This window comes from Hippopotamus amphibius, chromosome 1 (genome assembly GCF_030028045.1).
Source record: "Hippopotamus amphibius kiboko isolate mHipAmp2 chromosome 1, mHipAmp2.hap2, whole genome shotgun sequence".
Lineage (NCBI taxonomy): Eukaryota > Metazoa > Chordata > Mammalia > Artiodactyla > Hippopotamidae > Hippopotamus > Hippopotamus amphibius.
The window spans coordinates 153,988,519-154,016,153 of NC_080186.1; the positions used below are offsets into that span (position 1 = coordinate 153,988,519).

The 27,635-nt window shown below is 36.9% G+C and overlaps 1 protein-coding gene across 1 annotated transcript; it reads right to left on the reverse strand.

Moving 5' to 3' along the window:
- Positions 1–16,697: 16,697 nt before the first annotated feature.
- On the reverse strand, positions 16,698–26,939 carry SPINK13 (serine peptidase inhibitor Kazal type 13). Its single transcript, XM_057731755.1, has 4 exons — positions 26,870–26,939; positions 22,211–22,248; positions 21,435–21,562; positions 16,698–16,746 (listed from the first exon to the last, which is right to left on the reverse strand). The coding sequence occupies exons 1-4, from the start codon at positions 26,937–26,939 to the stop codon at positions 16,698–16,700; spliced, it is 285 nt and encodes a 94-aa protein (XP_057587738.1).
- Between the last annotated feature and the right edge of the window lie 696 nt (positions 26,940–27,635).

Genomic DNA, 27,635 nt, shown 5'->3' on the forward strand with positions numbered 1-27,635 from the left:
GTCTTTGGTTCTTCACTTCCTCCCATTTTATAAATAAAACTTACACTAAATACATTTGTATGCTTTTATCTTGTTAATATGTCTTTTGTGACAGAATCCTAGTCAAAATCTAAGACATGTAGAGGAAAGGTTTTCTTCCCCAGCACCATGTTGAATGGCTGATGACATCAGAAGCTTCCATGCTTCTCTCTGTTAGATTCAGTCTCTGCAGGTGCCTGACAGAGGATTTGGACAGCAGCTTCTTAGAGTTCTTTCTCACACATTGTTTTTCCCAGATTTAAAATAGAGATAACATGGGTGGACACAGCTATCATCCAGAGTCATAGTTTGGACAGATCATGAGCAGAATTGTGAACAGGCACAGGAACACTGGACGGGAGAAGCAGATGGGGAGAAATCATGGCTAGTGCCTTCCATTTTCCCAGTCTGTGAATGAGAACGCTAGCCTAGCTCCTAGGCTGTGCCCTCAAAATGATGGTAAAGGGGAAAAATCCAGGTCCTTAGGTGAGGAGATTGGAATGTGAAGACATTAGAGTGGGTTGACTAGTAGAGTAAAGGGGCACAGAAGTTAGGAGGGAGTGCCTGAGTCAGGTGGGTGTGAGAGGAGGGATGTAGGAACCAAGGCTTTGAGAAGACAAAACTGGAGGTAAGGAATCTTCATAGAAGGAGAGCCTGGGCAGCAAAGAAGGAGGGTTAGGAGTTGAAATCCAAGAAGAGGAGAACAGAAGCAGGAAATTACACAGGAATTTTCTATGATTCTTTTGTTTTTCCAATTGAGAAAATTAACTACAATGAGAAAGAGTTTTGGAGCCAGAAGAGTAGAATAATATCAAGCTTAATGGGGACTACAAATGAAGAAGGTGAAAAAAGAAGGGATTGTAGAAAGGCCCAATCTGGAAGCCCATTGGAGACAAGAGGAGGTTTATCAGGGGCCAGGAGTAAGTGATCAATAACCAAAATTTGAGAAGCTATTGATTTAGAAGGAAAGAGCTGGAAGATAAAAATTAGAAAGTATCATGATGAAGAGGGAAATACCACTTATTGTTTCTAAATGGCAGTAACTTGAACAGAGTGAAAGAATTTAAAAGTTTTTTTAGTGTAACCCTATCAAATTACCCATGGCATTTTTCACAGAACTAGAACAAATAATCCTAAAATTTATATGGAACCATAAAAGACCCAGAATTGCCAAAGCAATTCTGAGGAAAAAAAACAAAGTTGGAGGAATAACCCTCCCAGACTTCAGACAATAGTACAAGGCAAGAGTAATCAAAACAGCAGGGTATTGGCACAAAAACAGACATATGGATCAACAGAACAAAATAGAGAGTTCAGAAATAAACCCACATACCTAGAGTCAATTAATCTTTGACAAAAGAGGCAAGAATATATAATGGAGAAAAGACAGTCTCTGGCAAGTGGTGTTGGGAAAGCTGGACAGCCCCATGGATATCAGGGAAGTTAGAACACTCCTTCACACCATACACAACAATAAATTCAAAATGGCTTAACGACTTAAATATAAGACAGGACACTATAAAACTCCTAGAAAAGAACATAGGCAAAACATTCTCTGACATAGATTGTAGCAATATTTTCTTAGGCAGTCTCCCAAGGCGATAGAAATGAAAGCAAAAATAAACAAATGAAAAGACAAAAACAAATACAAAAAACTAAACTTAAAAGCTTTTGCACAGCAATGATAATCATGAAGAAAACAAAAAGAGTGCGCTAACTCCCTCTCGCAAGAGCACCAGAATCACAACTAACTGCTGAACAATCATTGATAGGAAGACACTGGAACTCACCAAAAAAGACACCCCACATCCAGAGACAAAGGAGAAGCTGCAGTGAGATGGTAGGAGGGGCACAATTGTGATAAAAACAAATCCCATAACCACTGGATAGGTGACTCACAAAATGGAGAACAGTTATACCACAGAAGTCCATCCACTGGAGTGAGGGTTCTGAGTCCCACATCAGGCTTTCCAACCTGGGGGTCTGGCAATGGGAGGAAGAATCCCCAGAGAATCAGACTTGGAAGGCCAGTGGGATTTGACTGCAGGACTTCCACAGGACTGGGGGAAACAGAGACTCCACTCTTGTACCAGGACCCAGGGGGAAGGAGCAGTGACCCCTGTAAGAGACTGAACCAGACCTACCTGCTGGTGTTAGAGGGTCGCCTGCAGAGGTGGGGGACGGCTGTGGCTCACCGCAGGGATGGGGACATTGGCGGTGGGAGTTGAGGGAAGTGCTCATTGGTGTGATCCCTCCCAGAATCTGCCATTAGCCCCACCAAAGAGCCTGTAAGCTCCAGTGCTGGGCTGCCTCAGGCCAAACAATCAATAGGGTGGGAACATAGTCCCACCTATTAGCAGACAAGCAGATTAAAGTTTTAATGAGCTCTGCCCACCAAAGCAATACCCAGCCATAACCCACCACCAGTCCCTCCCATCAGGAAGCATGCATAAGCCTCTTAGATAACCTCCTCCACAAGAGGGCAGACAGCAGTAGCAAGTAGTATCAGCAGTATTTCATTCTGTGGAACTGAAAACCACAGCAACAGTAAGATAGAGAAAATGAAAAGGCAGAGGACTTTGTACCAGATGAAGGAACAAGGTAAAACCCCAGAAAAACAACTAAATGAAGTGGAGATAGGCAACCTTCCAGAAAAAGAATTTGGAATAGTGATGGTGAAGATGATCCAGGACTTTGAAAAAAGACTGGATGCAAAGATTGAAAAGATGCAGGAAAAGTTTACCAAAGACCTAGAAGAATTAAAGAACAAACAAACAGAGATAAGCAATACAATAACTGAAATGAAAAATACACTAGAAGGAACCAATAGCAGGATAACTGAGGCAGAAGGGTGAATAAGTGACCTGGAAGACAGAATGGTGAAAATCACTGACGTGGAAAAGAATAAAGAAAAAAGAATGAAAAGAAACGAAGACAGCCTAAGAGACCTCTGGGACAACACTAAACACACCAACATTCACATTACAGGGGTCCCAGAAGGAGAAGAGAGAGAGAAAGGATCCAAGAAAATATTGGAAGAGATTATAGTTGAAAACTTCCCTAACGTGGGAAAGGAAATAGCCACCCAAGTCCAGGAAGCGCAGAGAGTCCCAGGCAGGATAAACCCAAGAAGAAACATGCTAAGACACATAGTAATCAAATTGACAAAAATTAAAGACAAAAATTATTAAAAGCAAGAAGTGAAAAATGACAAATAACATACAAGGGAACTCCCATAAGGTTAACAGCTGACTTCTCAGCAGAAACTCTGCAAGCCAGAAGGGAGTGGCATGATATATTTAAAGTGATGAAAGGGAAGAACCTACAACCAAGAATACTCTACCCAGCAAGGATTTCATTCAGATAGGATGGAGAAATCAAAAGCTTTACAAACAAGCAAAATCTAAGAGAATTCAGCACCATCAAACCAGCCCTAGAACAAATGCTAAAGGAACTTCTCTAAGTGGAAACACAAGAGAAGAAAAGGACCTATGAAAACAGAACTATTTAGAAAATGGTAAAAGGACCATACATACTGATAATTACCTTGAATGTAAATAGACTAAATGCACCAACCAAAAGACACAGACTAGCTGAATGGATACAAAAACAAGACCCATTTATGTACTATCTACAAGAGACCCACTTCAGACCTAGTGACATATACAGACTGAAAGTGAGAGGATGGGAAAAGATATTCCATGCAACTGGAAATCAGAAGAAAGCTGGAGTAGCAATATGCATCAGATAAAATAGACTTTAAAATAAAAACTGTTGCAGGAGACAAGAAAGGACACTACATGATGATCAAGGGATCAATCCAAGAAGAGGATATAACAATTATAAATATATATGCACCCAATATAGGAGCACCTCAATACATAAGGCAAATGCTAACAACTATAAAAGAGGAAATCTCCAGTAACACAATAATAGTGTGGGACTTTAACACCCCACTTACACCAATGGACAGATCATCCAGACAGAAAATTAATAAGTAAACACAAGCTTTAAATGACACAATAGACCAGCTAGATTTAATTGATATTTATGGGACATTCCATCCAAAACGGCAGATTGTACTTTCTTCTCAAGTGCACACAGAACATTCTCCAGGATAGAACACATTTTGGGTCACAAATCAAGCCTGGTAAATTTAAGAAAATTGAAATCATATCAAGCATCTTTTCCAACTACAACACTATGAGATTAGAAATCAATTACAGGAAAAAAACTGTAAAAAACATAAACAAATGGAGGCTAAACAATACACTACTAAATAACCAATAGAGCACTGAAGAAATCAAACAGGAATTCAAAAAATACCTCAAGACAAATGACAACAAAAACACAACAATCCAAAACTTATGGCATGCAACAAAAGCAGTTCTAAGAGGGAAGTTTATAGCAATACAATCCTACCTCAAGAAACAAGAAAAATCCCAAATAAACAATCTAATCTTGCACCTAAAGAAACCGGAGAAGTACAAACAAAACTCAAAGTTAACAGAAGGAGAGAAATCATAAAGGATCAGAGCAGGAATAAATGAAATAGCAAGAAAGAAAACAATAGCAAAAATCAATAAAACTAAAAGCTGGTTCTTTGAGAAGATAAACAAAACTGATAAACCTTTAGCAAGACTCAAAAAGAAAAAGAGGGAGAGGACTCAAATCAGTAAAATTAAAAATGAAACTGGAGAAGTTACAATGGACACTGCAGAAATAAAAAGCATCATAGGAGATTACTACAAGCAACTGTATGCCAATAAAATGAACAACCTGCAAGAAATGGACAAATTCTTAGAAAGGTATAACCTTCCAACATTGAATCAGAAAGAGAAAATATGAACAGACCAATCACAAGTATTGAAATTGAAACTGTGATTAGAAATCTTCCAACAAGCAAAAGTCCAAGACCAGATGGCTTCACAGTGAATTCTGTCAAACATTTAGAGAAGAGCTAGCACTCATCCTTCTCAAAGTCTTCCAAAAAATTTCAGAGGAAAGAACACTCCCAAACTCATTCTATGAGGCCACCATCACCCTGATACCAAAACCAGACAAAGATACTACGAAAAAAAAAAAATTGCAGAACAGTATCACTGATGAATTTAGATGCAAAAATCCTCAACAAAATACTAGGCAACAGAATCCAACAACACATTAAAAGGATCATACACCATGATCAAGTGGGGTTTATGCCTGCAATGCAAGGATTCTTCAATATACACAAATCAATCAATGTGATATACCATATTAACAAATTGAAGGATAAAAATCATATGATTATCTCAATAGAATCAGAAAAAGCTTTTGACAAAATTCAACACAGATTTATGGTAAAAACTCTCCAGACAGTGGGCATAGAGGGAACCTACCTCAACATAATAAAGGCCATATGTTACAAACCCACAGCAAACTTTGTTCTCAGTGGTGAAAAACTGAAAGCATTCCCTCTAAGATCAGGAACAAGACAAGGATGTCACTCTCACCACTATTATTCAACATAGTTTTGGAAGTCCTTGCCACAGCAATCAGAGAAGAAAAAGAAATAAAATGAATCCTAATTGGAAAAGAAGAAGTAAAAGTGTCACTGTTTGCAGATGACATAATACTACACATAGAAAATCCTAAAGATGCCACCAGAAAACTACTAGAGCTATTCAATGAATTTGGTAAAGTTGCAGGATACAAAATAAACACACAGAAATCTCTTGCATTCCTATACGCTAACAATGAAATATCATAAAGAGAAATAAAGGAAACAATCCGATTCACCATTGCAACAAAAAGAATAAAATACCTAGGAATAAATCTAACCAAGGAGGTTAAAGACCTGTACTCAGAAAACTGTAAGACACTAATGAAAGAAATCAAAGATGAGAGAAACAGATGAAAAGATATACCATGTTCTTCTATTGGAAGAATCAACATTGTGAAAATGACTGTACTACCCAAAGCAATCTACAGATTCAATGCAATCCGTATCAAATTATCAATGGAATTTTTTTTACAGAACTTGAACAAAAAATCCTGAAATTTGCATGGAGACATAAAATAGCCAAAGCAACCTTGAGGGGAAAAAACAGAGCTGGAGGAATCAGACTCCCTGACTTCAGACTATACTACAAAGGTACAGTAGTCAAGACAATATGGTACTGGCACAAAAACAGAAATACTGTGTAGATCAATGGAACAGGATAGAAAGCCCAGAGATAAACTATGGTCAACTAATCTATGACAAAGGAGGCAAGGATATACAGTGGTGAAAAAGACAGCTTCTTCAATAAGTGGTGCTGGGAAAACTGGACAGCTACATGTGAAAAAATGAAATTAGAACACTCCCTAACACCATGCACAAAAATAAACTCAAAATGGATTAAAGACCTAAATGTAAGGCCAGACTCTATAAAACTCCTAGAGGAAAACCTAGGAAGAACACTCTTTGACATAAATCATGGCAAGATCTTTTGTGACCCACCTCCTAGAGTAATGCAAATAAAAACAAAAATAAGTGCAACTTAATGAAACTTAAAAGCTTCTGCACAGCAAAGGAAACTATAAACAAGATGAAAAGACAACCCTCAGAATGGGAGAAAATATTTGCAAATGAATCAACAGACAAAGGATTAATCTCTAAAATATATAAACAGTTCATGCAGCTCAATATCAAAAAAACAACCCAATCAAAAAATGGGCAGAAGACCTAAATAGATGGCCAAGAGGCACTTGAAAAGCTGCTCAACATCACTAATTATTAGAGAAATGCAAATCAAAACTACAATGAGGTATCACCTCACACTGGTCAGGATGGACATCATCAGAAAATGTACAAACAGTAAATGCTGGAGAAAGTGTGGAGAAAAGCGTACTCTCCAGCACTGTTGGTGGGAATGTAAATTGATACAGCCACTATGGAAAACAGTATGGAGGTTCCTTGAAAAACTAAAAATAGAACTGCCATATGATCCAGTAATCCCACTACTGGGCATATACCCAGAGAACACCATGATTCAGAAAGACATATGCACCCCAATGTTCATTGCAGCACTGTTTACAATAGCCAGGTCATGGAAGCAACCTAAATGTCCATCAACAGATGAATGGATCAAGAAGATGTGGTACATGTATACAATGGAATATTACTCAGCCATAAAAAGGCACAAAATTGGGACATTTGTAGAGACACGGATGGACCTAGAGTCTGTCATACAGAGTGAAGTAAGTCAGAAAGAGAAAAATATTGTATATTAATGCATATATGCGGAATCTAGAAAAATGGTTCAGATCAACTGGTTTGCAAGGTAGAAACAGAGACACAGATGTATAGAACAAAAATATGGACACCAAGTGGGCAAAGCAGGGTGTCAGGGGGAGGGGTGGGGTGGGATGAATTGGGAGTTAGGGATTTCCGTATCTACATTACTAATAAGAAAAAAAATATCAGATTGTACACTTTAAATACATGCAGTTTATTTTTTGTCAAAAATATAAATAGGAAGAGTCAATATTGTTAGAGATGCCAATCCTTTCAAAATTGATCTATATTTTTAATGTAATAATAATAAAAAATCCCAAGAGGATTTTTGTAGAAAACTTAATAAAATGGTTCTGGAGTTTAAAAAAAAAAAAAAAAAGACAACCTACATAAATGGGAGAAAATATTTGCAAACAATGTGACTGACAAGGGATTAATTTCCAAGATATATGAACAGCTGATACAACTCAATATCCAAAAACAAACAAAAAATCAAAAGATGGGCAGAAGACCTAAATAGACATTTCTCCAAAGAAGATATAGAGATGGCCAATAGGCACATGGATTATTACTCATAAGAGAAATGAAATAATGCTATTTGCAGCAACATGGATGAACCTAGAGATTATCATACTAAGTGCAGTAAGTCAGACAGAGAAAGACAAATATCATATGATATCACTTGTACATGGAATCTATAATACAAATATACTTATTTACAAAACAGGAATGTACAGACATAGAAAATAGACTTGTGGGACTTCCCTGGTGGTGCAGTGGTTAAGAATCTGCCTGCCAATGCAGGGGACACAGGTTTGAGCCCTGGTCCACGAAGATCCCACATGCCGTGGAGCCACTAAGCCTATGTACCACAAGTACTGAACGTGCAGTCTAGAGCCTATGAGCCACAACTGTTGAGCCCACGTGCCACAGCTACTGAAGCCCATGCGCCTAGAGCCTATGTTCCACAACAAGAGAAGCCACCGCAATGGGAAGCCTGCCCACTGCAACGAAGAGTAGCCCCCGCTGACCGCAACTAGAGAAAGCCTGCGCCCAGCAACGAAGACCTAATGCAGCCAATGAATAAATTTAAAAATATATAAATAAATAGTTTACTTGCAATAATTTATTTCCTCTGTTTAAAAAAAAAGAAAGAAAGAAAACAGACTTGGGGTTACCAAGGGGAAAATGGTTGGGAGGGGAAGGATAAATTAGGGGTTTGGGATTAGCAGATACAAACTACTGTATATAAAAAGTAAACAACAAGATCATACTGTAATAGCACAGGGAACTATGTTCAATATCTTACAATGACCTATAATGGAAAAGAATATGAAAAAGTAATATATATATATATTACTGACTCACTTCGCTATACACCAGAGACTGACACAACATTGTAAATTAACTATACTTCAATTTTAAAAAAAGTTTTTAATTAGAATGAGATTATAATATGTGATACTTGAAGATTAGTTTGTGGACTTGGAATGCAGTACTGGAATCAGCTTTTACCAGCACTTGAGAGTTGGTTATTAAATATTCAGAGATTTTGCAACTGATTTTTAAAGGTAGCTTGTTTTGGCCACTTGAAAGTATTTATACCACAAAAATTGTCAAATTCTGCAAATCATGACTCCCTACCTCCCCTCAGAGAACCTGTTGATCAGCATACCACTGCATGTTCCCCAAGTATATAATGATCAAAGATAATATTATTTTTATAGCTTTTTGATTTTTGTAATCATATTAATTTTAAACATTTAAAAAATTTTATAATTTAACGTTATTATGTAAGTTAGAAAAGTCAAAATTGTATTTACTTTAACCATAGTTTATATATGGCAAAGGAGGCCTAACTGGAATTTCTTTTTTTTTTAATTTGTTTTCTTTCATAGAAGCTTTATTGATATATAATTCACAAACCATACAATTCATCCACTTAAAGTATATAATTCAGTGGGTTTTAGGATATTCATAGGGTTATGCAACTGTTACCTGAATTTTAGAATAGTTTACTCACCTTCCAAAAGAAACTGTTCACATCAGTAGTCACTCGTGATTTCTTCCCAAGCCCCAGCCCTAAGGAGTCACTCATCTTTGTGTCTCTATGGGGTTTGTCTACACTTGACATTTTATATAAATTAAATCATACATTATGTGATCTTTTGTAACTGGCTTCTGTCACTTAATATTATGTTTTCAAAGCTCATTCTTAATGTAGCAGATATCACTTTATTCCTTTTTTACCACTCAATAACACTCCCCTGTATGAAAATATTGTATTTTGTTTATGAGCAATTGAGTTGTTTTATCTTTTGGCTGTTATGAATAACACTGTTATCAACATTTATGTACAAGTTTTCAGCAGAGGCATAAGCTTTCAATTCTCTTGGTTTCATATCTAGGAGCAGAATTGTTGGATCATATGGTAATTCTATGTTTAAAGTTTTTTTTAAATACCTTTGTTGGATATCTTTGACATATAAAATTGTATATATTTAAAATATACAGGGGATTGGGGTGAGATGAATTGGGAGATTGGGGTTGCCATATATACATTACTAATAAGAAAAAGAATATCAAGTTGTACACTTTAAATATATGCAGTTTATTGTATGTCAGTTGTATCTCAATAAAAGTTCTTAAAGAGAAAAAAGTAAAAAAAAATATAAAATTTGCTAACTTGCTGTATACACGCATACACACACTCATACATTGTGAGATCACTACTATCAAGCTAAATAATGTATCACCTCGAGATAGCTACCATTGTGTGTGATGTTGAAAAGATTTAAGATCTAACCTCTTCCACAATTTCAAGTATATAATCACATATTGCTAACCATCCTCACCATGCTGTACACTAGATATCTATAACTTATTAATTTTGCATAACAGTAACTTTGATCAACCTCACCCCATTTCTCCCTCCTCTAATACCTGGCAACCACCATTATACTCTCTGTTTCTATGAGTTGGGCTATTTTAGTTTCCACATATAAGTGAGATCATGCAGTATTTCTGTTTCTGTTTCTTGATTATTTCATTTAGCATAATGTCCTCCAGCCCCATCCATGTTGTTGCAATGGCAGGATTTGTTTCTTTTTTAAGGCTGAGTAATAGTCCAGTGTGCACATGTATCACATTTTCTTTATCCATTCATCATAAAACATTTAGGTTTTTTTCCCCCCATGCCTTGGCTATTGTGGATAATGCTGCAAATGAACATGAGAATGAAGATCTCATTGAGATAGTGATATCATTTCCTTTGGATATATACCCAGAAATGGGATTACTGGATCATATGGTAAATCTATTTTTAATTTTTTGAGGAAGTACCATATTGTTTTCCATAATGGCTGTACTAATTTTCATTCCTACCAGCAGTGTGTCACAGTTCCATTTCCTCAACATCCTCACCAACAATTGCTATATTTTGTCTTTGATACAAGCCATCCTGACAGGTGTGAAGTCCTATCATTGTAGTTTTAATTTGCATTTCCCTGACTATTATGTTGAGCACCTTTTCATATACCTGTTAGTCATTTGAATTTCTTCTTTTGAAAAATGTCTAAGTCATTTACATGTTTTTAAACCAGGTTATTTATATTTTTGGTATTGAATTGTATGAGTTCATCATATATTTTGGATTTAACATCTTGTCAATATATAGTTTGCAAATATTTTTTTTTTGCATTGTGTAGATTGCCTTTTCACTTTGTTGATTGTTTACTTTGCTGTGGAGAAGCTTTGTAGTTTTATGTAATCCCACTGGTCTATTTTTGCTTTTGTTGCCTCTGCTTTTGGAGATACATTCAAAAACTTTTGCCAAGACCAACATCAAGAATATTTTTCCCTACATTTGCTTCTAGGGCTTTTATGGTATCAGGTCTTATGTTTAAGTCTTTAATCCATTTTAATTTGATTTCTTTATGGTGTGAAATAAGGACTCAGTTTCATTCTCTGCATTTAGAGATCCAGTTTCCCCAACACTGGTTTTTGAAGAATCTTTTCCCCATTGTGTGTTCTTGGCACCTTTGTCAAAGATAAGTTGACCATAAATGCACAGGTTTATTTCTGGGTTCTCTGTTCTGTTGCATCAGTCTATATGCCTGTTTTTTTTTTTTTTTTCCAGCTCCATACTGTTTTGATTACCATAGCTTTGTAATATAGTTTGAAGTCAGGAAGTGTGAAGATTCCATCTTTATTCTTCTTGCTGAATATTGCTTTGGCTCTTTATGGTTCTGTAATGGTTCTGTATGTTCATTTACATATAAAACATGAAGAAACAAGCTCAAACCAAATAAATATGTCAAAAGAAAGTATGGAATTTAAAAATCTGATGGAAAGAGACGTTTAAAGTTTGACATAAATATATTAGTGGGTTCCTTATTAAATATTACTTAAGGCCACTAAGACCAAAATAAATGTATACAATGCTGAGTCATTAGTGAAAGAACCTGTATCAGAGATATTTACTTGGTAATATGGGGTGAATTTTCAGCAAAGATGATTGCTCAGCTATTAATTTCCAGTAACACCATTGTATGCTAACGATGGTATGAAATATTAACTCATAGAATAAATAACACTTAGTTGGTGATAATTTTGATATTGAATTTCTGTGAAAAGATGGACCAAAATCTTACATATTTGTATCTAATTTAAATTTTTTTAATTTATTTATTTGGTTGTGCTGGGTCTTAGCTGCGGCAGGTGGGCTCCTTAGTTGCCGCATGCATGTGGGATCTAGTTCCCTGGCCAGGGGTCAAATCTGGGCCCCCTGCATTGGGAGCATGGAGTCTTAACCACTACACCACCAGGGAAGTCCCTAAATTTTATTTTCTGTCAAAAGAACATTCATTCATAAGAAACTTATGGATCCAAAATCTATTTCTTTCAGCAAATATAATTTCAAGTTAACTGTAATTTTGCACAACACATTTTGGAATTGGTACTGATGAAAGATTAAAGGTCAGTTTTGAAAATACAACATCACTTTCTTCATTTCCTATAAAAGTTAAGACTGAGTATCCTGAGCTGGCTGAAATTACTTTAAAATAGCTTCTTAAAAATTCATGTACATATTGTCTGAAATTTGTTTTTATTTATTTAAATAAAACAGCAACACAGAGTTTTAAACATGCATTATCCTCTGAGGCAGCATTATCCTCTGGAGACAAGATTAGATGAGTTAACAAGCAAGGAGCATATTAAAACCTTTGACAGCTACAAGAACACTTTTCTTTCAAAATAATCATATAGGTGTTTCTTACTGGGAATTGCTATTTTACTCAATTGTATTGTAATTGCAAAAAACCATACATGTGAGTGAAATAGCAATTAACTATATTAATCACCTGTATGCCCAATTTCAATAAATAAGTACAGTTCTCTAATTTTTTTCTTTTTTTATGTTGTATTTGTACTTACTGAATTTATTAAAATAAATTTTATATGTGAATTTAATAATGTTGGCTTTGTTGTTTTGAGGAATTTTTATCATGCCATTTTCCAGTAATGTATTTTGTATTTTATAAAATTACTGGTCTTCGAAGGGTTGAGCATTTAAAAAATTGGTCCTTAGAGTGGTTAAAGAATTTCACTAGAGCGTTTGGTGACTGTGTGGCTATAGGTGGAGTCATTGGGGAGATAAAGGAAGAATAACATTTTTGAGCCTCATAACTGAGAAAGTAAAGCTCCTTGGACTGAAACGGGTAGCTGGAAGAGGAGCTAGTTTGTGGGGAGAGACGCTTGGTTGTGGACCTTTAGATTGTAAGATGATGGTAGAAAATTCAGATACAAGGTCTAGCAGGAAATTGGAGAGAGAGGACTGAATGAAGCTCAGGTCATGGAAAAGATAAGCAGAAAGAATCGTTTGCACAGATGTTGCAGCTGAGTCATGAAAATGGCAAGACATTCAAAAGAATGAATGTCCTGTGAGAGCTGAACATGCAGATTTTATCACACCATGACTTTCCATTGTTATTCTCCCAACTGATTTAAAGTCTACTAATGTTGTATAGGAAAAAGAACCAAGTGTGATGGTGATGGTAACCACAATGGTAACACCATAATGATGATATAATTATAAAACAATGATAATGGCAAATCCTTATGTTCCAAGTGCAGTTGTGGGTTTTTTGTTTTGTTTTTTCTGTATTTTTTTGGCTGCATCAGGTTTTAGTTGCAGCACATGGGATCTTCATTGAGGTACATGGGATCTTTCGTTGTGGTATGCTGGCTCTTTGTTGTGGAGCTCCGGCTTCCTTTTAGTTGTGGCGTGAGGGTTTTCTCTCTCTAGCTGAGGTGAACAAGCTCAGTAGTTGTGGTGCATGGGCTTCATTGCCCCGCAACATGTGGGATCTTAGTTCGCTGGCCAGGGATCGAATCTGCGTGCCCTGCATTGGAAGGCAGATTCTTTTACCACTGGACCACTAGGGAAGTTCCCTAGCACAGTTTTTATCACATAAGAAAGTTAAGGTACAGAGGAGAGGGGTTAACTAACTTGCTGAAGTTCACTTAAATAACATGAGATCGAGTTGAGGTTTGAATTCAGGCAGTTTGGTTTCAGAGCTTGTATTCTTACCCATTTACCGCTAATGATGCCAAGACGAGCCTTGTTCAGACTCATTAACACTTAGCTAGGCAATGTCTTGGGAGCATATATGTCTCCCAAGAAAAACACAAAACCATTGGGGGAAAAAAAAAGAAAAAAAGAAAAAACAAAGATTCCCAAAGGCTCCTCTAAGGGGTATACACCAATGCCTCTCAACCTGAAATGCATTAAAATCCCACTGGGGATGTTGATAAATTGTAGAATTTGACCCAGCATGCTGCAGTGAAATCTGCAATTCTGCATTTTTAACAAGCTCCCAGTGCTGTTACTGAATGTGCTCGGAGGAGCAAGGGTCTGGAAAGTCAGGAGGCAGATGAGGAGGTGAGAAATCCGCCATAGTGTTTACAGATAAAGTATGTTCAGGAGTTGTGTCTAGAGGAGCAGGCTCTAGCTCAAAGTCTTCAAAGTATTAAAGGAATACCCTTTTAATGGCTTCTCATCTCATGTAGAATAAGGCCTAGACTTCTATCCACGACTTTAAGGCCTACCTACATGATGTCATTGTATCTCCCAGATCTCTCTAATCTCAGCATCTGGTCTTGACTTCTCCTAGCCCCTCTGGCCATCTCTCTGCTGATAGCAGGCAGTGTCCACTCCTGATCTTGCTATTCATGTGCTTTGTTTGTTTGTTGTTACTGTTTTTCCCCAAGCACTACACTGTTGCAAAGAGGTCATCTGAATATGAACTCCTTGAGAATAGAGGCCTTATCTGCCCAGTATCTAGAAAAGTGTCTGGCACAGCAGAGGTATCCAATAAGTGTTTGTTAAACAAACCAATAGGTTTTATTTGCCTGTGCTCTAAAAACAATTTCTTACTGTTTTATAGAGAATAAGTAGATCTGGAGATCAGAAAACAGAGAAATGGCAGATCAAACCTAAAAAGTTGATGCTAAGTGAGTATTAACTAATCTATTTTAAATATCTGAAAAGTAAGCAGGAAAATTGGCTCCCATTTGAGGAATGCTTTTATAATTTTGAAAACAAAATTTTATCTTGGTACATTATTTGTCCATTAATGCATCTAGGCTCTCTTTCTCTACTCTTTGGAATTGTAGACAATATAAGGTTGTGGTTAGGAGCAGGATAATTGAGTTTAAATGTCAGTCCTCCTCTATAAACTACAAGATTGCATAGTTTACCTTGTCTAAGTTTAGTTTCTTCATCTGTAAAATGGGGGTGACAGTAATCTCAGGCTTATAGGACTGTAGAGAGGATTGAGACAAAGCAAATAAAACCCAGCATTTGGCATGGTGCTTGTGCTCACTGAACATGGGCTAATTATTGTCAGAACTCTACCTTTGCTTATAAGGCTGGGCCAAGGTGTCAGACTGCCCCTTCCTTTACTGGAATACCTGTGTTCTCATGTAAAACTTCAGATGGTTATTTCCATTCTCAGCTTACACTTCACATGAGCTTAGTTACCATGTGTGAGTTCATGTCTGTCTCCCAGTCAGCCCAGCATTTTCACACAACAGAGAAGATACTAAGTCAGGAATTTCCAACTGTGCCTGTTTATTTCCCCACTAAAGAAGAATAGTTCTGGGCACTCTTTTTTTTGAACAGGGAAAAATAAAAGAATTTTCCTGGTAGGACAGTTTGTACCTCCTATCCCCTTTTTTGGGGAGAAGATTCTGCTTTTGTTGTTTTTGGTGAGGTAGAGATGGAAAGATGAAATAATGAAACAGTGTTCAACTATACAAGATGATAAAAATTAACAAGAGAAGGTCTGTATTTTAATAGACGTTTTACTTTGAGGGAACTGAGAGACCTGAAACTTTATCACCTCGGCTCCAAAGAGAGCCACTCAGATAGACCCTATTGACCAGGGGCACTGGGGACAGGAGGGAGACGTAAGAGGACGAGGGTCTCCCCTGCTAGCAGAGGTGGACTGTGTATATGCTGAGAAGGTGATGGAGAAAGTAGACTTGTGCACACTTTTCTGGACCCGTCTGGTTCAACTAACTTAACGAAGATTAAGTTAGAAGAGTGAGGCTGTCATCTAGTGGCAACAACAGGTACTAGCACAGAGTACTCAAGCCAAAGGAGAGGACGCTTTACTTTTCATTTCCCCGGCCTCAGATATAATGACTTCATCTCCCTGTATTAGTCAAGATCGTTCAGCTGTAAGTGACAAATTATAGACCAGATTAAGCCAAAAGAGGGGAATTTATTGACGGATGACATATGAATGATGGGATGGAGTGAGAATTAGGTATGCTGAAACTGGGGGTCAGGAGATGAGCACTCTCTCCTTCTCTCACAAACATGCTTGTTTCCCAAAGCTCTTGGCTCTACGTCTCTCCTTCTCTTAGCATGTGGCTCTTTTTCTCTCCTACTGAAGATGGGCTTCATTCACGAATGTGAGGTAGAAATTCTGAAACAACTGTGTACATGTGTTGAGGGGATATTTTGTCTTTTGTTCATGTCTTTAAGAGAGATTAATGGGGCAGGGTCTGACCTTGCAGATCAGCCTACAATTTTGGATAAACTGAATTCAGGGAGTGTTCATAAGCACATTTGATAACAGACCTCAGACCCAAGCAAAATGAAAGCTGACTTGAAACCGTCAGTACCCAGAGATGACTATCTACCCCCTTTTTCAGTATTGTGTTTATTTGTAATAAATGTGATACTCAGTTCTCCATTAAATTTTCTTTTGTTTGTTTCCAGGGTTGTTCTAAATTTGGGTGCAGCATGGAGTTTTGTTATTTACTTAATATACACCCTCAAATTCCAAAAGAAGTAATTTTCAGAATTAAGTAGTGAAAAGAATAAGCAAGTATAGTACTCTGTTACCCATTAATTACATTTTCCATATTTATCAAATTTAACATGAGGACCAAATTCCCTAAAGAAAAGAGAAAAAAAAAAAGATTAGTATCTAAGGAAAGAGGGCCTTGCTTCATATTCCTTTCTCTTCCAAATGAAGTCCTGAGAAAGGGAGCTGCTTCTACAATTCCTTTACCCCCATTTCTTTTCCATTCCTGTTCATGATCACCACAGTTGGCACATTCCCCGTCCATGTCTCGATTATTCAAAAAGTGCTCCGTGAAGTTTTTCCATAGTCTTTCATTCCCCAACCCATTCCCATTTTAATACCTTTCCATTCACTGCAGCAATGCCAGATTTTTCTACCAAGAAGTAAAAGATAACCATAGCAGTAATGCTATGCATAAGTAATTCATGTAATTCACGCTATTTACTCAAATTTTCACTAGGTTTACACTACCCACAGACTACAGTCTATTCCCCTTACTCTAGGATTTATGTTTCCCAGAAGACTAGCCTCTGCCTAACTTTCCACCCTTATTTATTACTGTCCTTTAAATACCTAACATTCTTTCAACACAATTTTTATCTTCATTATTTCCCTAAAGACATTGCAGTTTCTCAGTTCCACGTTTTCTCAAGCAGTGAGCCCTATGTAAAGTGCCCATTCTATTTTCTTTTGTACTTTTTAAAGAATACTTTAATTGCCTCACAACAAAGGATGTAAGAATTATACAAAAGAGAAAAGACATTCTCTTCAATAAGTGGTATTGGGAAAACTGGACAGCTACATGTAGAAGAATGAAATTGGAACATTCTCTAACACCATATACAAAAATAAACTCAAAATGTATTAAAGACCTAAATGTAAGCCCGGATACTATATAACTCCTAGAGGAAAACATAAGCAGAACATTCTATGACATAAATCCCAGCAATATCTTTTTGGATCCATCTCTTCAAGTAATGGAAATAAAAACAAAAATAAACAAATGGGACCTAATTAAACTTAAAAGGTTTTGCACAGCAAAGGAAATCATAAAACAAAAGACAGCCTAAATACTGGGAGAAAATAATTGCAAACGATGAGACCAACAAGGGATTCATTTCCAAAATATACAAACAGCTCATCAGTTTAATACCAAAAGAAAAACAAACAACCCAATCGGAAAATGGGCAGAAGCCCTAAATAGTCATTTCTCCAAAGAAGACATACAGATGGCCAACAGGCATATGAAAAGATGCTCCACAGTGCTAATTATTAGAGAAATGCAAATCAAAACTACCATGAGGTATCATCTCACACCAGTCAGAATGGCCATCATTAAAAAGTCTACAAATAATAAATGCTGGAGAGAGTGTGGAGAAAAAGGAACCCTTCTACACCATTGGTGGGAATGTAAATTGGTGCAGCCACTATGGAGAACAGTATGGAGGTTCCTTAAAAAACTAAAAAGAGAGCTACCACATGATCCTGCCATCCCATTCCTGAGCATATATCTGGATAAAACTCTAATTTGAAAAGATACATGCTCCCCAGTGTTCACAGCAGCATTAGCCAAGACATGGAAGCAATCTAAATGTGTATCAACAGATGCATGGATAAAGAAGATGGGGGGGGGGTGTGATGGAATATTACTCAGCCATAAAAAAAGATTGAAATAATGCCATTTGTAGCAATAAGGATGGACCTAGAGATTATCATATTAAGTGAGGTAAGTCAGAAAAAGACAAATATCATATGATATCATGTATATGTGGAATCTTAAAAACTGATACAAATGAGCTTATGTACAAAACAGAAATAGACTCATAGACATAGAAAACAAACATACGGTTATCAAAGGGGATATCAAGTTGGGGATAAATTAGAAGTTTGGGATTAATAAATACACACTACTATATATAAAATAGATAAACAACAAGGACTTACTGTACAGCACAGGGAACTACACTCAGTATCTTATAGTAACCTATAATAGAAAAAAATCTGAAAAAGATATATATATTGCCTGAACTCCATTTGGATAGGGAGCTGCTACTAGATAACTGTTGCTTATTTCTTGCATGTGAAATCCTAGCTTACTATTAATATAATGTTCTTTTTTTTTAATAAATTTGAAATCTGTATTTTTAGGTAAAATCTGATTTTTGAAATACTATCAACCTTAAAAACTTACTGAAATACTATTCTGGTTAAACAGAACCAATACTGTTTTCTTTTACCATGAATTTTCTTATGCAATATATTCTTTTTGCCACATAAGATCACAAAATTATGAAGAGTCTGGGATCTGTTTCATACAACTCTGTTTTCTTGGTAGTTATATCAGAGCCCTACACTGAGTAGGCTTGAGGGACTCCTTTAAGGATAATGACTGTAATTTTTTCTTTTCAATTCTGGGCAAGACACACTCTTAAACAGTTTTCTGTTTTTCAAGGGATTTACATTGTTCATAAATGGCGGGTATCTCTCAGGATTGTGAGTCCAATTTGTCAGGATTTTTCTTCAGAATACTAGCTAAGAGCAGAGACAGAAGAATTACTCTTCTGCCTCCATCACTCAGAAGAGCATGAGGACTGTTCTTTTTGCCCCAAGATACAGAAATGGCACGAAGACCAAGTTTATACATGCAAGTCACAGTGAGAATTAACACAAATACACAGGCAACTACCATCCTTGCCATTGGCATCAATCTTCTCCATGTTCCAGAAATAGATGTGTTTGATAAAAACTATGTTCATAATGGCTCCAGTGTTACTGAACCATTTTTTTCTTTTTTAATCAGCAGAGACTTCTTATTTACACTTTGAGAAAAAACAGCTTGAGAGTTCATCGTGTATCTGGCAGACTTACAAGACAGAAAAGGAGGGGAGGAAGGAAAGAAAGGAGAGAAAGAGAGAGAGTGAGTGAGAGGGTGAGAGAGTACCAGAACAGATCAGAGGCATGAACACAGAGCTTTCGAGACTTTCTCAAGTCTCCTAGATGAGGCTGAAAAAAATCTCAGAACCATCTTTGAGAATCCATTAGGTTTTATGTAGCACAGTGGAGAATCAAGCCCCCAGTGAAACTGTGCATCAACCTATGCCAGTTTCCAGAAGCTCAGGCCATTGTGGGTGGGTCCTTCTTATGCTGCTCATTTTAGTGGTGTGTGTCCACATCCCAGACAGTGTGAAAAAGGCTTATGTGGAAGAGCTAAGAAGACAATTCCAAGTGTCTTGACTAATTAGCCCTGCCTGAGAAAGTGACAGCAATCACATTAGGCAGGAATGATTATGTAATTTAATCATTCTGGTAATATTCATGAATTCTCATTCACTTTCTTTGAAATCAATGGTAGGTACTTGGTTAATTCACATTTTTCAGTTCCCATTCTCTTCCTTTAAAGTCATCCTCTGAGTCTAATACTTGCTCTGAAGATGAGCAACTATTACTTTATTCAACTAGTTTCTACACCTTGTTTCCTTCAGTGCTCAGAAATAATTCTCGTGGCATGCTAACATGATGTCAGAAGTCCATGAAGATTCTTCTCAAAGGAAGATATGCATTAAAGAGTTAGCTCAGCAGACTTGAGATGCTCAAATCAGCTCATAGAAAGAAATCTATAAACCCTTGGTATATTCTGCCTGATAAGAGTAGATTTGTAACCTAGGCCATAGGTCATGCCAGAGAATTTATTCTCAGATAATGCCTGTTTTTGTTCACCTGTAGTGCTGAGCCACTCTGTGTCAGTTTAACTCCTAGAGAGAGGGGGCTGGAGACTAAGTGGTTGTCAGTCATGCAGGTGCTGCATGTCCCCAGTGAAAAACCTGGACACCAAAGCTTTGGTGGGCTTCCCAGGTTGGCAATACTTTATACAAGTTATGACATCATAGCTGGGAGAATTTAAGCACTGTCTGTGTGACTCCCCTGGGAGAGGACAACTGGAAGCTTGTGCCTGATCTCCCAGACTCCACCCTATGAATCAGCCTTTGCTGATTTTATTCCATATCCTTTCATTGTAATAAACTGTTGCCATGCATATATCAGCTTTTCTGAGTTCTATGAGTCCTCATAGGGAATTGTCAAACCTGAGGGTACTCCTGGAGACTCCCAACAGAGGGGATCCCATAGGTCATGGGAGAGTTACTGACAGACACAACAAGGCTGATTTGTAAAAACAATTTCAAATAGAGCTAAAATATATCACAAGGAATAGTATTCATTTTTTAATCTAAATTTCCCATTGAATTTATTTGAAAGGCAAAAAATATTAAAAGTTGACTGTCAATTTTTATCCATGTAAGACCACTTAATCACTGTTACTCATGTATATATCTACACCTATATTTATGTCTATGCCCATATCTATGTCTGTATCAGTATCTGTATTTATTTCTCCAAGCAGCAACATAGGTGCTACTCATAGGGATGTCACTGTGACTTGTTAAAGAAAATTTGATTTTTTTTAAATGGATTTCTATTTATTATTTGAGTATAGTATAATCTATAGACTATCTACTAATATGATGTCCGTACATTTTCTCAAATTACCATGTAAGCTTCTCCTTTTTTTTAAATGAGTCAACTTTGAATGTTAACTACATTTTTTAAAAAGACTTTTCTCTTTACTATATATGTAGTCTGTCCCCAGTCTTTCATGAACAATAGAGGCTATAAAAAAAAAAACTCCTATGCATCAACAAATCCAGTTACTTGCTAAAATTATTGAAAATTTCAGTGAAGAAATATAGAGAAAAAGTAATGGTATTTTATTTTGAACTTACCACTGATCAAGACAAAGGAAACACTCATTCTTGTAAGTGTGGCCATTTGTAGCACAAACATATGCTGTCACGTCAGGACAGTTTGGTTCATAAAAAGGATCCAGTGGGTAGTACATTTTACATGGGGGCTGCAAACATCATAAAATATCATATAAATAACATAGATTTTCCCTCATCTATTCCTGGCCTGTCACTTTTGCCCCACATAGAAATAATATCAAATGTTACTAGTCAATTGATCTTTTTTAAGATTTCCTCTTCTCTTGGCTTTGGTCAGGCAAATTTTTTTCTGACTACAATGTCCTCTCCCATTCATCATCTGTTAAAAGTCATAAGCAGTATAATAACTCAGCTTAAACCCCAAATGCAAAGTTTTCGTTTAAACTTGGAGTCCCAATGCCAGTAACTCATAAGAATTTTGTGAGCAGAGATAATTATGCGTTTGTGAACTGCTGGAAGACAGGGGCTTAAACGTAGTTGTTAAGAGTGAGGGTTCTGTATTGAAACTGGGATTAAATTCTGTGCATACCACTGTTGAACTTTGTAGCCTTGGACAAGTGACAGGTGTTAATTCATTTAACGTTCAGAGATTCATTTTATTATTATAATGCTTTTGCTACGTGGGGGTAAATCTAAGCCTAAAGCGGTTAAGATACATGCCCAAAGTCACATAGAAAACTTCCATTTTACTTTACCACTGTGAAGTTTTAGGTCTGTCATGTCAAGAGAGAGATCAAATTAAAATCAGAATTCACAACTGAGAAATTTAAATTTACCATAGGCCATTTAGAATAGTCATGTGGTTTGAAGATTTCTGCAAATAAAGTACAGATACAATAGGTTAAAAGAAATAGTTCTCCATGGAGTTTGATTTCACTGACTGAAGTTACCGACTAAATAAAGAAATGTAATGCAATTACTCATTTGCACAAAGTATACAAAATAATTTGTGGCAACAAAATTTGTGGGTGGTGTTTCTTTATTAATTACTTCATCCACTTATTTATTCTCTCCTTCTTTTTCTCAGTCCTGACTTCATTTATAAATTTGCTGTGTCATTGAGGAGAGTGTGAAAACCATTTGGGCTTGTAAGCTTAACTTGCAAACCATGTTATTTTCATTAAGTTACTTGACTTCTGTTGGCTTTAGTTTCCTTGTCACTACAATTAGGATAAGTATATACGTTTTAAAGATTGTTGTAAAAATTAAAAGTGATATAGTAAATAAAGGATTAGGTCAGTTCTTCCTACCAAGATGCTGAACTAGAGGATACTAAGAGTGATGACAAGAAAACTTAGGAGTTCCTTGGCTCCGAAGAGACTGAGGGATGTGGTGAACTGGTTTGTGCAAGGGGTGCTGGTGTTGCTTAGGGATAGAGGATGACCAGCTGGCTATGGGAGAATAAAATAAGAAAAGACCTATTGAAGTTCTGCTCTCCACTCTCTCTCACTGTTAGATGATATTTAAATATCCTAGAAAATTCTAGCTTTCCAAAAGTTAGAATTTACAAAGTTAGAAAAGTTGTATGATACTTTAAAATCTTCACATAAAGGAAACAACAAGCCTCCCAGCCGCCCCAGGAACAGACTATGCTGCTTACATATACACTCTTTCAGAGAATAAAAAAGATGGAATGCTCCTCTCTCATTCTCAAAAGCCAGAATATTTAAATAACAAAAGCAGCTAGATATACTTATGAGAAAAGAAAAATAAAAGCCTTCATCTAGTAAAAGTAAAATAAAGTAATATATATATATATATACTGCATGCCATATATAAGAAAAAACTTCAAATGGATTTAAATCTGAACATAAAAAACAAAACCATACATAGATCAAAACCATACAACTGAACTGCTCTTTAATCTTAATATAGGAAAGACTTTCTGATAATGACTCATTAATCTCTGTGCAATAACAGAAAGGACTGAGTTTTTATTACATCCTAATAAAAAAAACTTTTTCATGACAAAATATAAACATAAACTAAAAAAGATATATATTGGTGGAATCAGGCTTCCTGACTTCAAACTATACTACAAGGCCATAGTGATCAAGACAGTATGGTACTGGCACAAAAATAGAAAGGAAGATCAATGGAATAGAATAGAGAGCTCAGAAGTAAGCCCAAACACATATGGGCACCTTATCTTTGACAAAGGAGGCACGAGTATACAATGGAAAAAAGGCAGCCTCTTCAATAAGTGGTGCTGGGAAAATTGGACAGCAACATGTAAAAGAATGAAATTAGAACACTTCCTAACACCATACACAAAAATAAACTCCAAATGGATTAAAGACCTACATGTAAGGCCAGACACTATAAAACTCCTAGAGGAAAACATAGAACACTCTAGGACATACATCAAAGCAAGATCCCTTTTTACCCACCTCCTAGAATCATGGAAATAAAATCAAGAATACACAAATGGGACCTCATGAAACTTAAAAGCTTTTGCACAGCGAAAGAAACCATAAGCAAGACTAGAAGGCAACCCTCAGAATGGGAAAAAATAGTTGCCTGTGAAACAACGGACAAAGGATTAACCTCCAAAATATACAAGCAGCTCATGAAGCTTAATACCAAAAAAGCAAAGAACCCAATCCACAAATGGGTGGAAGACCTAAATAGACATTTCTCCAAAGAAGACATACAGATGGCCAACAAACACATGAAAAGATGCTCAACATCACTCATCATCAGAGAAATGCAAGTCAAAGCCACAATAAGGTATCACCTCACACCAATCAGAATGGCCATCATCACAAAATCTGGAAACAACAAATGTTGGAGAGGGTGTGGAAAAAAGGGAACTCTCCTGCACTGTTGGTGGGACTGTAAGTTGGTACAGCCACTATGGAAAACAATTTGGAGGTTCCTTAAAAAACTACAAATAGAACTACCATATGATCCAGTAATCCCACTCCTGGGCATATACCCAAAGAAAACCATAATCCAAAAAGAAACTTGTACCATAATGTTTATTGCAGCACTATTTACAATAGCCAGGACATGGAAGCAACCTAAATGTCCATCAACAAATGAATGGGTAAAGAAGATGTGGCATATATACACAATGGAATATTACTCAGCTATAAAAATGGATGAGATGGAGCTATATGTAATGAGGTGGATAGAACTACAATCTGTCATACAGAGTGAAGTAAGTCAGAAAGAGAAAGACAAATATTGTATGCTAACTCACATATACGGAATCTAAAAATGGTACTGATGAACTCAGTGACAAGAACAAGGACACAGATACAGAGAATGGACTGGAGAACTCGAGGTATGGGAGGGGGCAGGAGGTGAAGGGGAAACTGAGACGAAGCGAGAGAGTAGCACAGACATATATATACTACCAACTGTAAAATAGATAGTCAGTGGGAAGTTGTTGTATAACAAAGGGAGTCCAACTCGAGGATGGAAGATGCCTTAGAGGACTGGGGTGGGGAGGGTGGGGGGGACTCGAGGGGGGGAGTCAAGGAAGGGAGGGAATACGGGGATATGTGTATAAAAACAGATGATTGAACTTGGTGTACCCCCCAAAAATAAAAAATAAAAAAAATAAAAAAAAGTAAAAAAAAAAAATATAGAACTTCCCTGGTGGCACACTGGTTAAGAATCCACCTGCCAGTGCAGAGGACATGGGTTCAAGCCCTGGTCTGGAAGATCCCACATGCCGTGGAGCAACTAAGCCCGTGTGCCACAACTACTGAGCCTATGCTCTTGAGCCCACGTGCCACAACTACTGAAGCCCATGCACCTAGAGCCTGCGCTCTAGAAGTCACCGCAATGAGAAGCCCACGCACTGTGACAAAGAGTAGCCCCTGCTCACCACAACTAGAGAAAGCCTGTAAACAGCAATGAAGACCCAACGCAGCCAAAGATAAAATAAATGTATTTTTAAAAAAAGATATCTGATAAACCGGAAAAAATATTTGCAACACATATCATAGACAAGGGGCAAATATACCTGATATATAAAGAATACTTTAAAATTGAGGGGAAAAAAAATCCCAATTGCTGAATGAATAATATACACGCCCATACAATTCATACACACACACAAACCCCAAAGATATGGAAATGACCCTTAAATTTGTAAAAGATATTCAAATGCAGTATAAGAAAAATGCTAATTAAAACTATATTGAAATGCCGTCTATTACTGGTGGAACTGTAAGTTCACACCAGTTTTATGAAGTGAAATTTGGCAACATTGAATAAAACTACTTTGCATTCACATTCAATCACATTTCAAGGCTCTACCCTGAAGATAAACTTCCAACAATAGAAAAACACATATGCATAAGATTATTTATTGCAGCATTTTTTTTTAACTTTTTGTTTATTGGCTGTGTTGGGTCTTTTTTGCTGTGCATGGGCTTTCTTTTAGTTGCAGTGAGTGGGGGCAACACTTCGTTGTGGTGCGCGGGCTGCTCATTACCGTGGCTTCTCTTGTTGCAGATCACGGGCTCTAGGCACGTGGGCTTCAGTAGTTGCAGCACATGGGCTCAGTAGTTGTGGCTCACGGGCTCTAAAGCGCAGGCTCAATAGTTATGGCACACGGGCTTAGTTGCTCCGCGGCATGTGGGATCTTCCTGGAGCAGGGATTGAACCCATGTCCCCTGCATTGGCAGGCAGATTCTCAAGCACTGCACCACCTAGGAAGCCCCTATTTATTGCAGCATTGTTTTTAATTGCAAAATATTGGACACAAACTAAATGCCCATACACCTAAGGCTGGTTGAATAAACTTTGGTACGTCCATCCAAAAAAGTTTTATGCAGTTGTATAAAAGAATAAGGAAACCCCTGATTTTCAGGATATTCTTAAATTGGGAAAAGCAGGATGCAAATAGGTACCTATAGTTTGCTATCTTTTATGTAAGAAGGTAGGAAAAATAACAAAATGTACATATATATGTTTATTTGAGCCAAAAGAAACAAAAAAGATAAACTGGAGACTAATAAGATTGGTTACATAAAGGATGAGGGTGGGATTGCAGTGGAAGGAAAAGGATATGGAGGTCATGACACTTCTTTGAACCTAAACTTTTGTTCATTTTGCCATGTTCAAAATAATTTTAAATTGCCCTTTGATTTTTCTTGACCGTGGGTTATGTACAAGAGTGAATCAAAAATTATCCGTACTCTGGTTATATTAAAACTATAAATTCTACAGCCAGAGTGCAGATAATTTTTGACTCACCCTCGTAGAAGTGTGTTATTTATTGTTAGTTTTGAAATACTGGAAGATTTTCCATAGTAGCTCCTTTTCCAATAGTGATACCCCATTGATACCCAATTTGTATTATCAAGCCCAAAGGCCTATGTTTCAGCAAAACTTTTCCCATCCAGTCACAAATGACTCTTTTTCTTTCCTACAATTAACAGAAAAATAGGTGTTTCTCTCCCAAGACCTGTGCTTACCTGAAAGAACAATCTGTGCCAGAGTGGAGGATACCAGGAAAAATATGGTCATGTAGGGAAAGGCAGCCATTTGATCTCATCTAACGTCCTGCTTTGGTGAGACCTGTGAAAATGCTCAAGATAATTTATTTGTAATCTCTTGCACAACTGGCTTTCCAGACATGAGAGAACCCACTACTCTGAATTGGTGCCATTCCCATGAACTTGGCCCTGGTGGTTCCAAACTGGCCTGGTTTCTAGGGATTCAGACCTAAGAAGGCTCTTCTGCTCTAAAGAGGAAAAGAAAACCATTAAAATAACCCTTTTTTTTTTTCCTGCCAGCAGCCATTGTACAATCACTGTTTTGGTTTGGAAGAGGAATTAGCGTCAGGGCTCTCACCAGGGCTGAACCCAGGCATGTTACATTTAAATAGGTTCGTCCTACAATATATCATCTAAACTGAGATACTCATGTTAGTGAATATGGACACTTTAAAAATTTATAAGAATTCTGAGAAAACAAGTATGAACTGAGGACTATCCTGCTCAATCAGAGATGTGTCACTTTATAATACTCATTGTTTGATTCCATGGGATAGACCAGTTTCTCCCACGTTGAAGTCCTCCATCTCCTAACTAACTTTCTTCTTCCAGGCCAGTTACATGTGCTCAAATACAAAAATAGATTGAAAATGGAATTGTTGGTCTGGTGTCATAAAAGTTATGTATACCTTTCCTGATACAAATCAGGATAGTTGATTTTTATCATTTTTATGATTCATATATA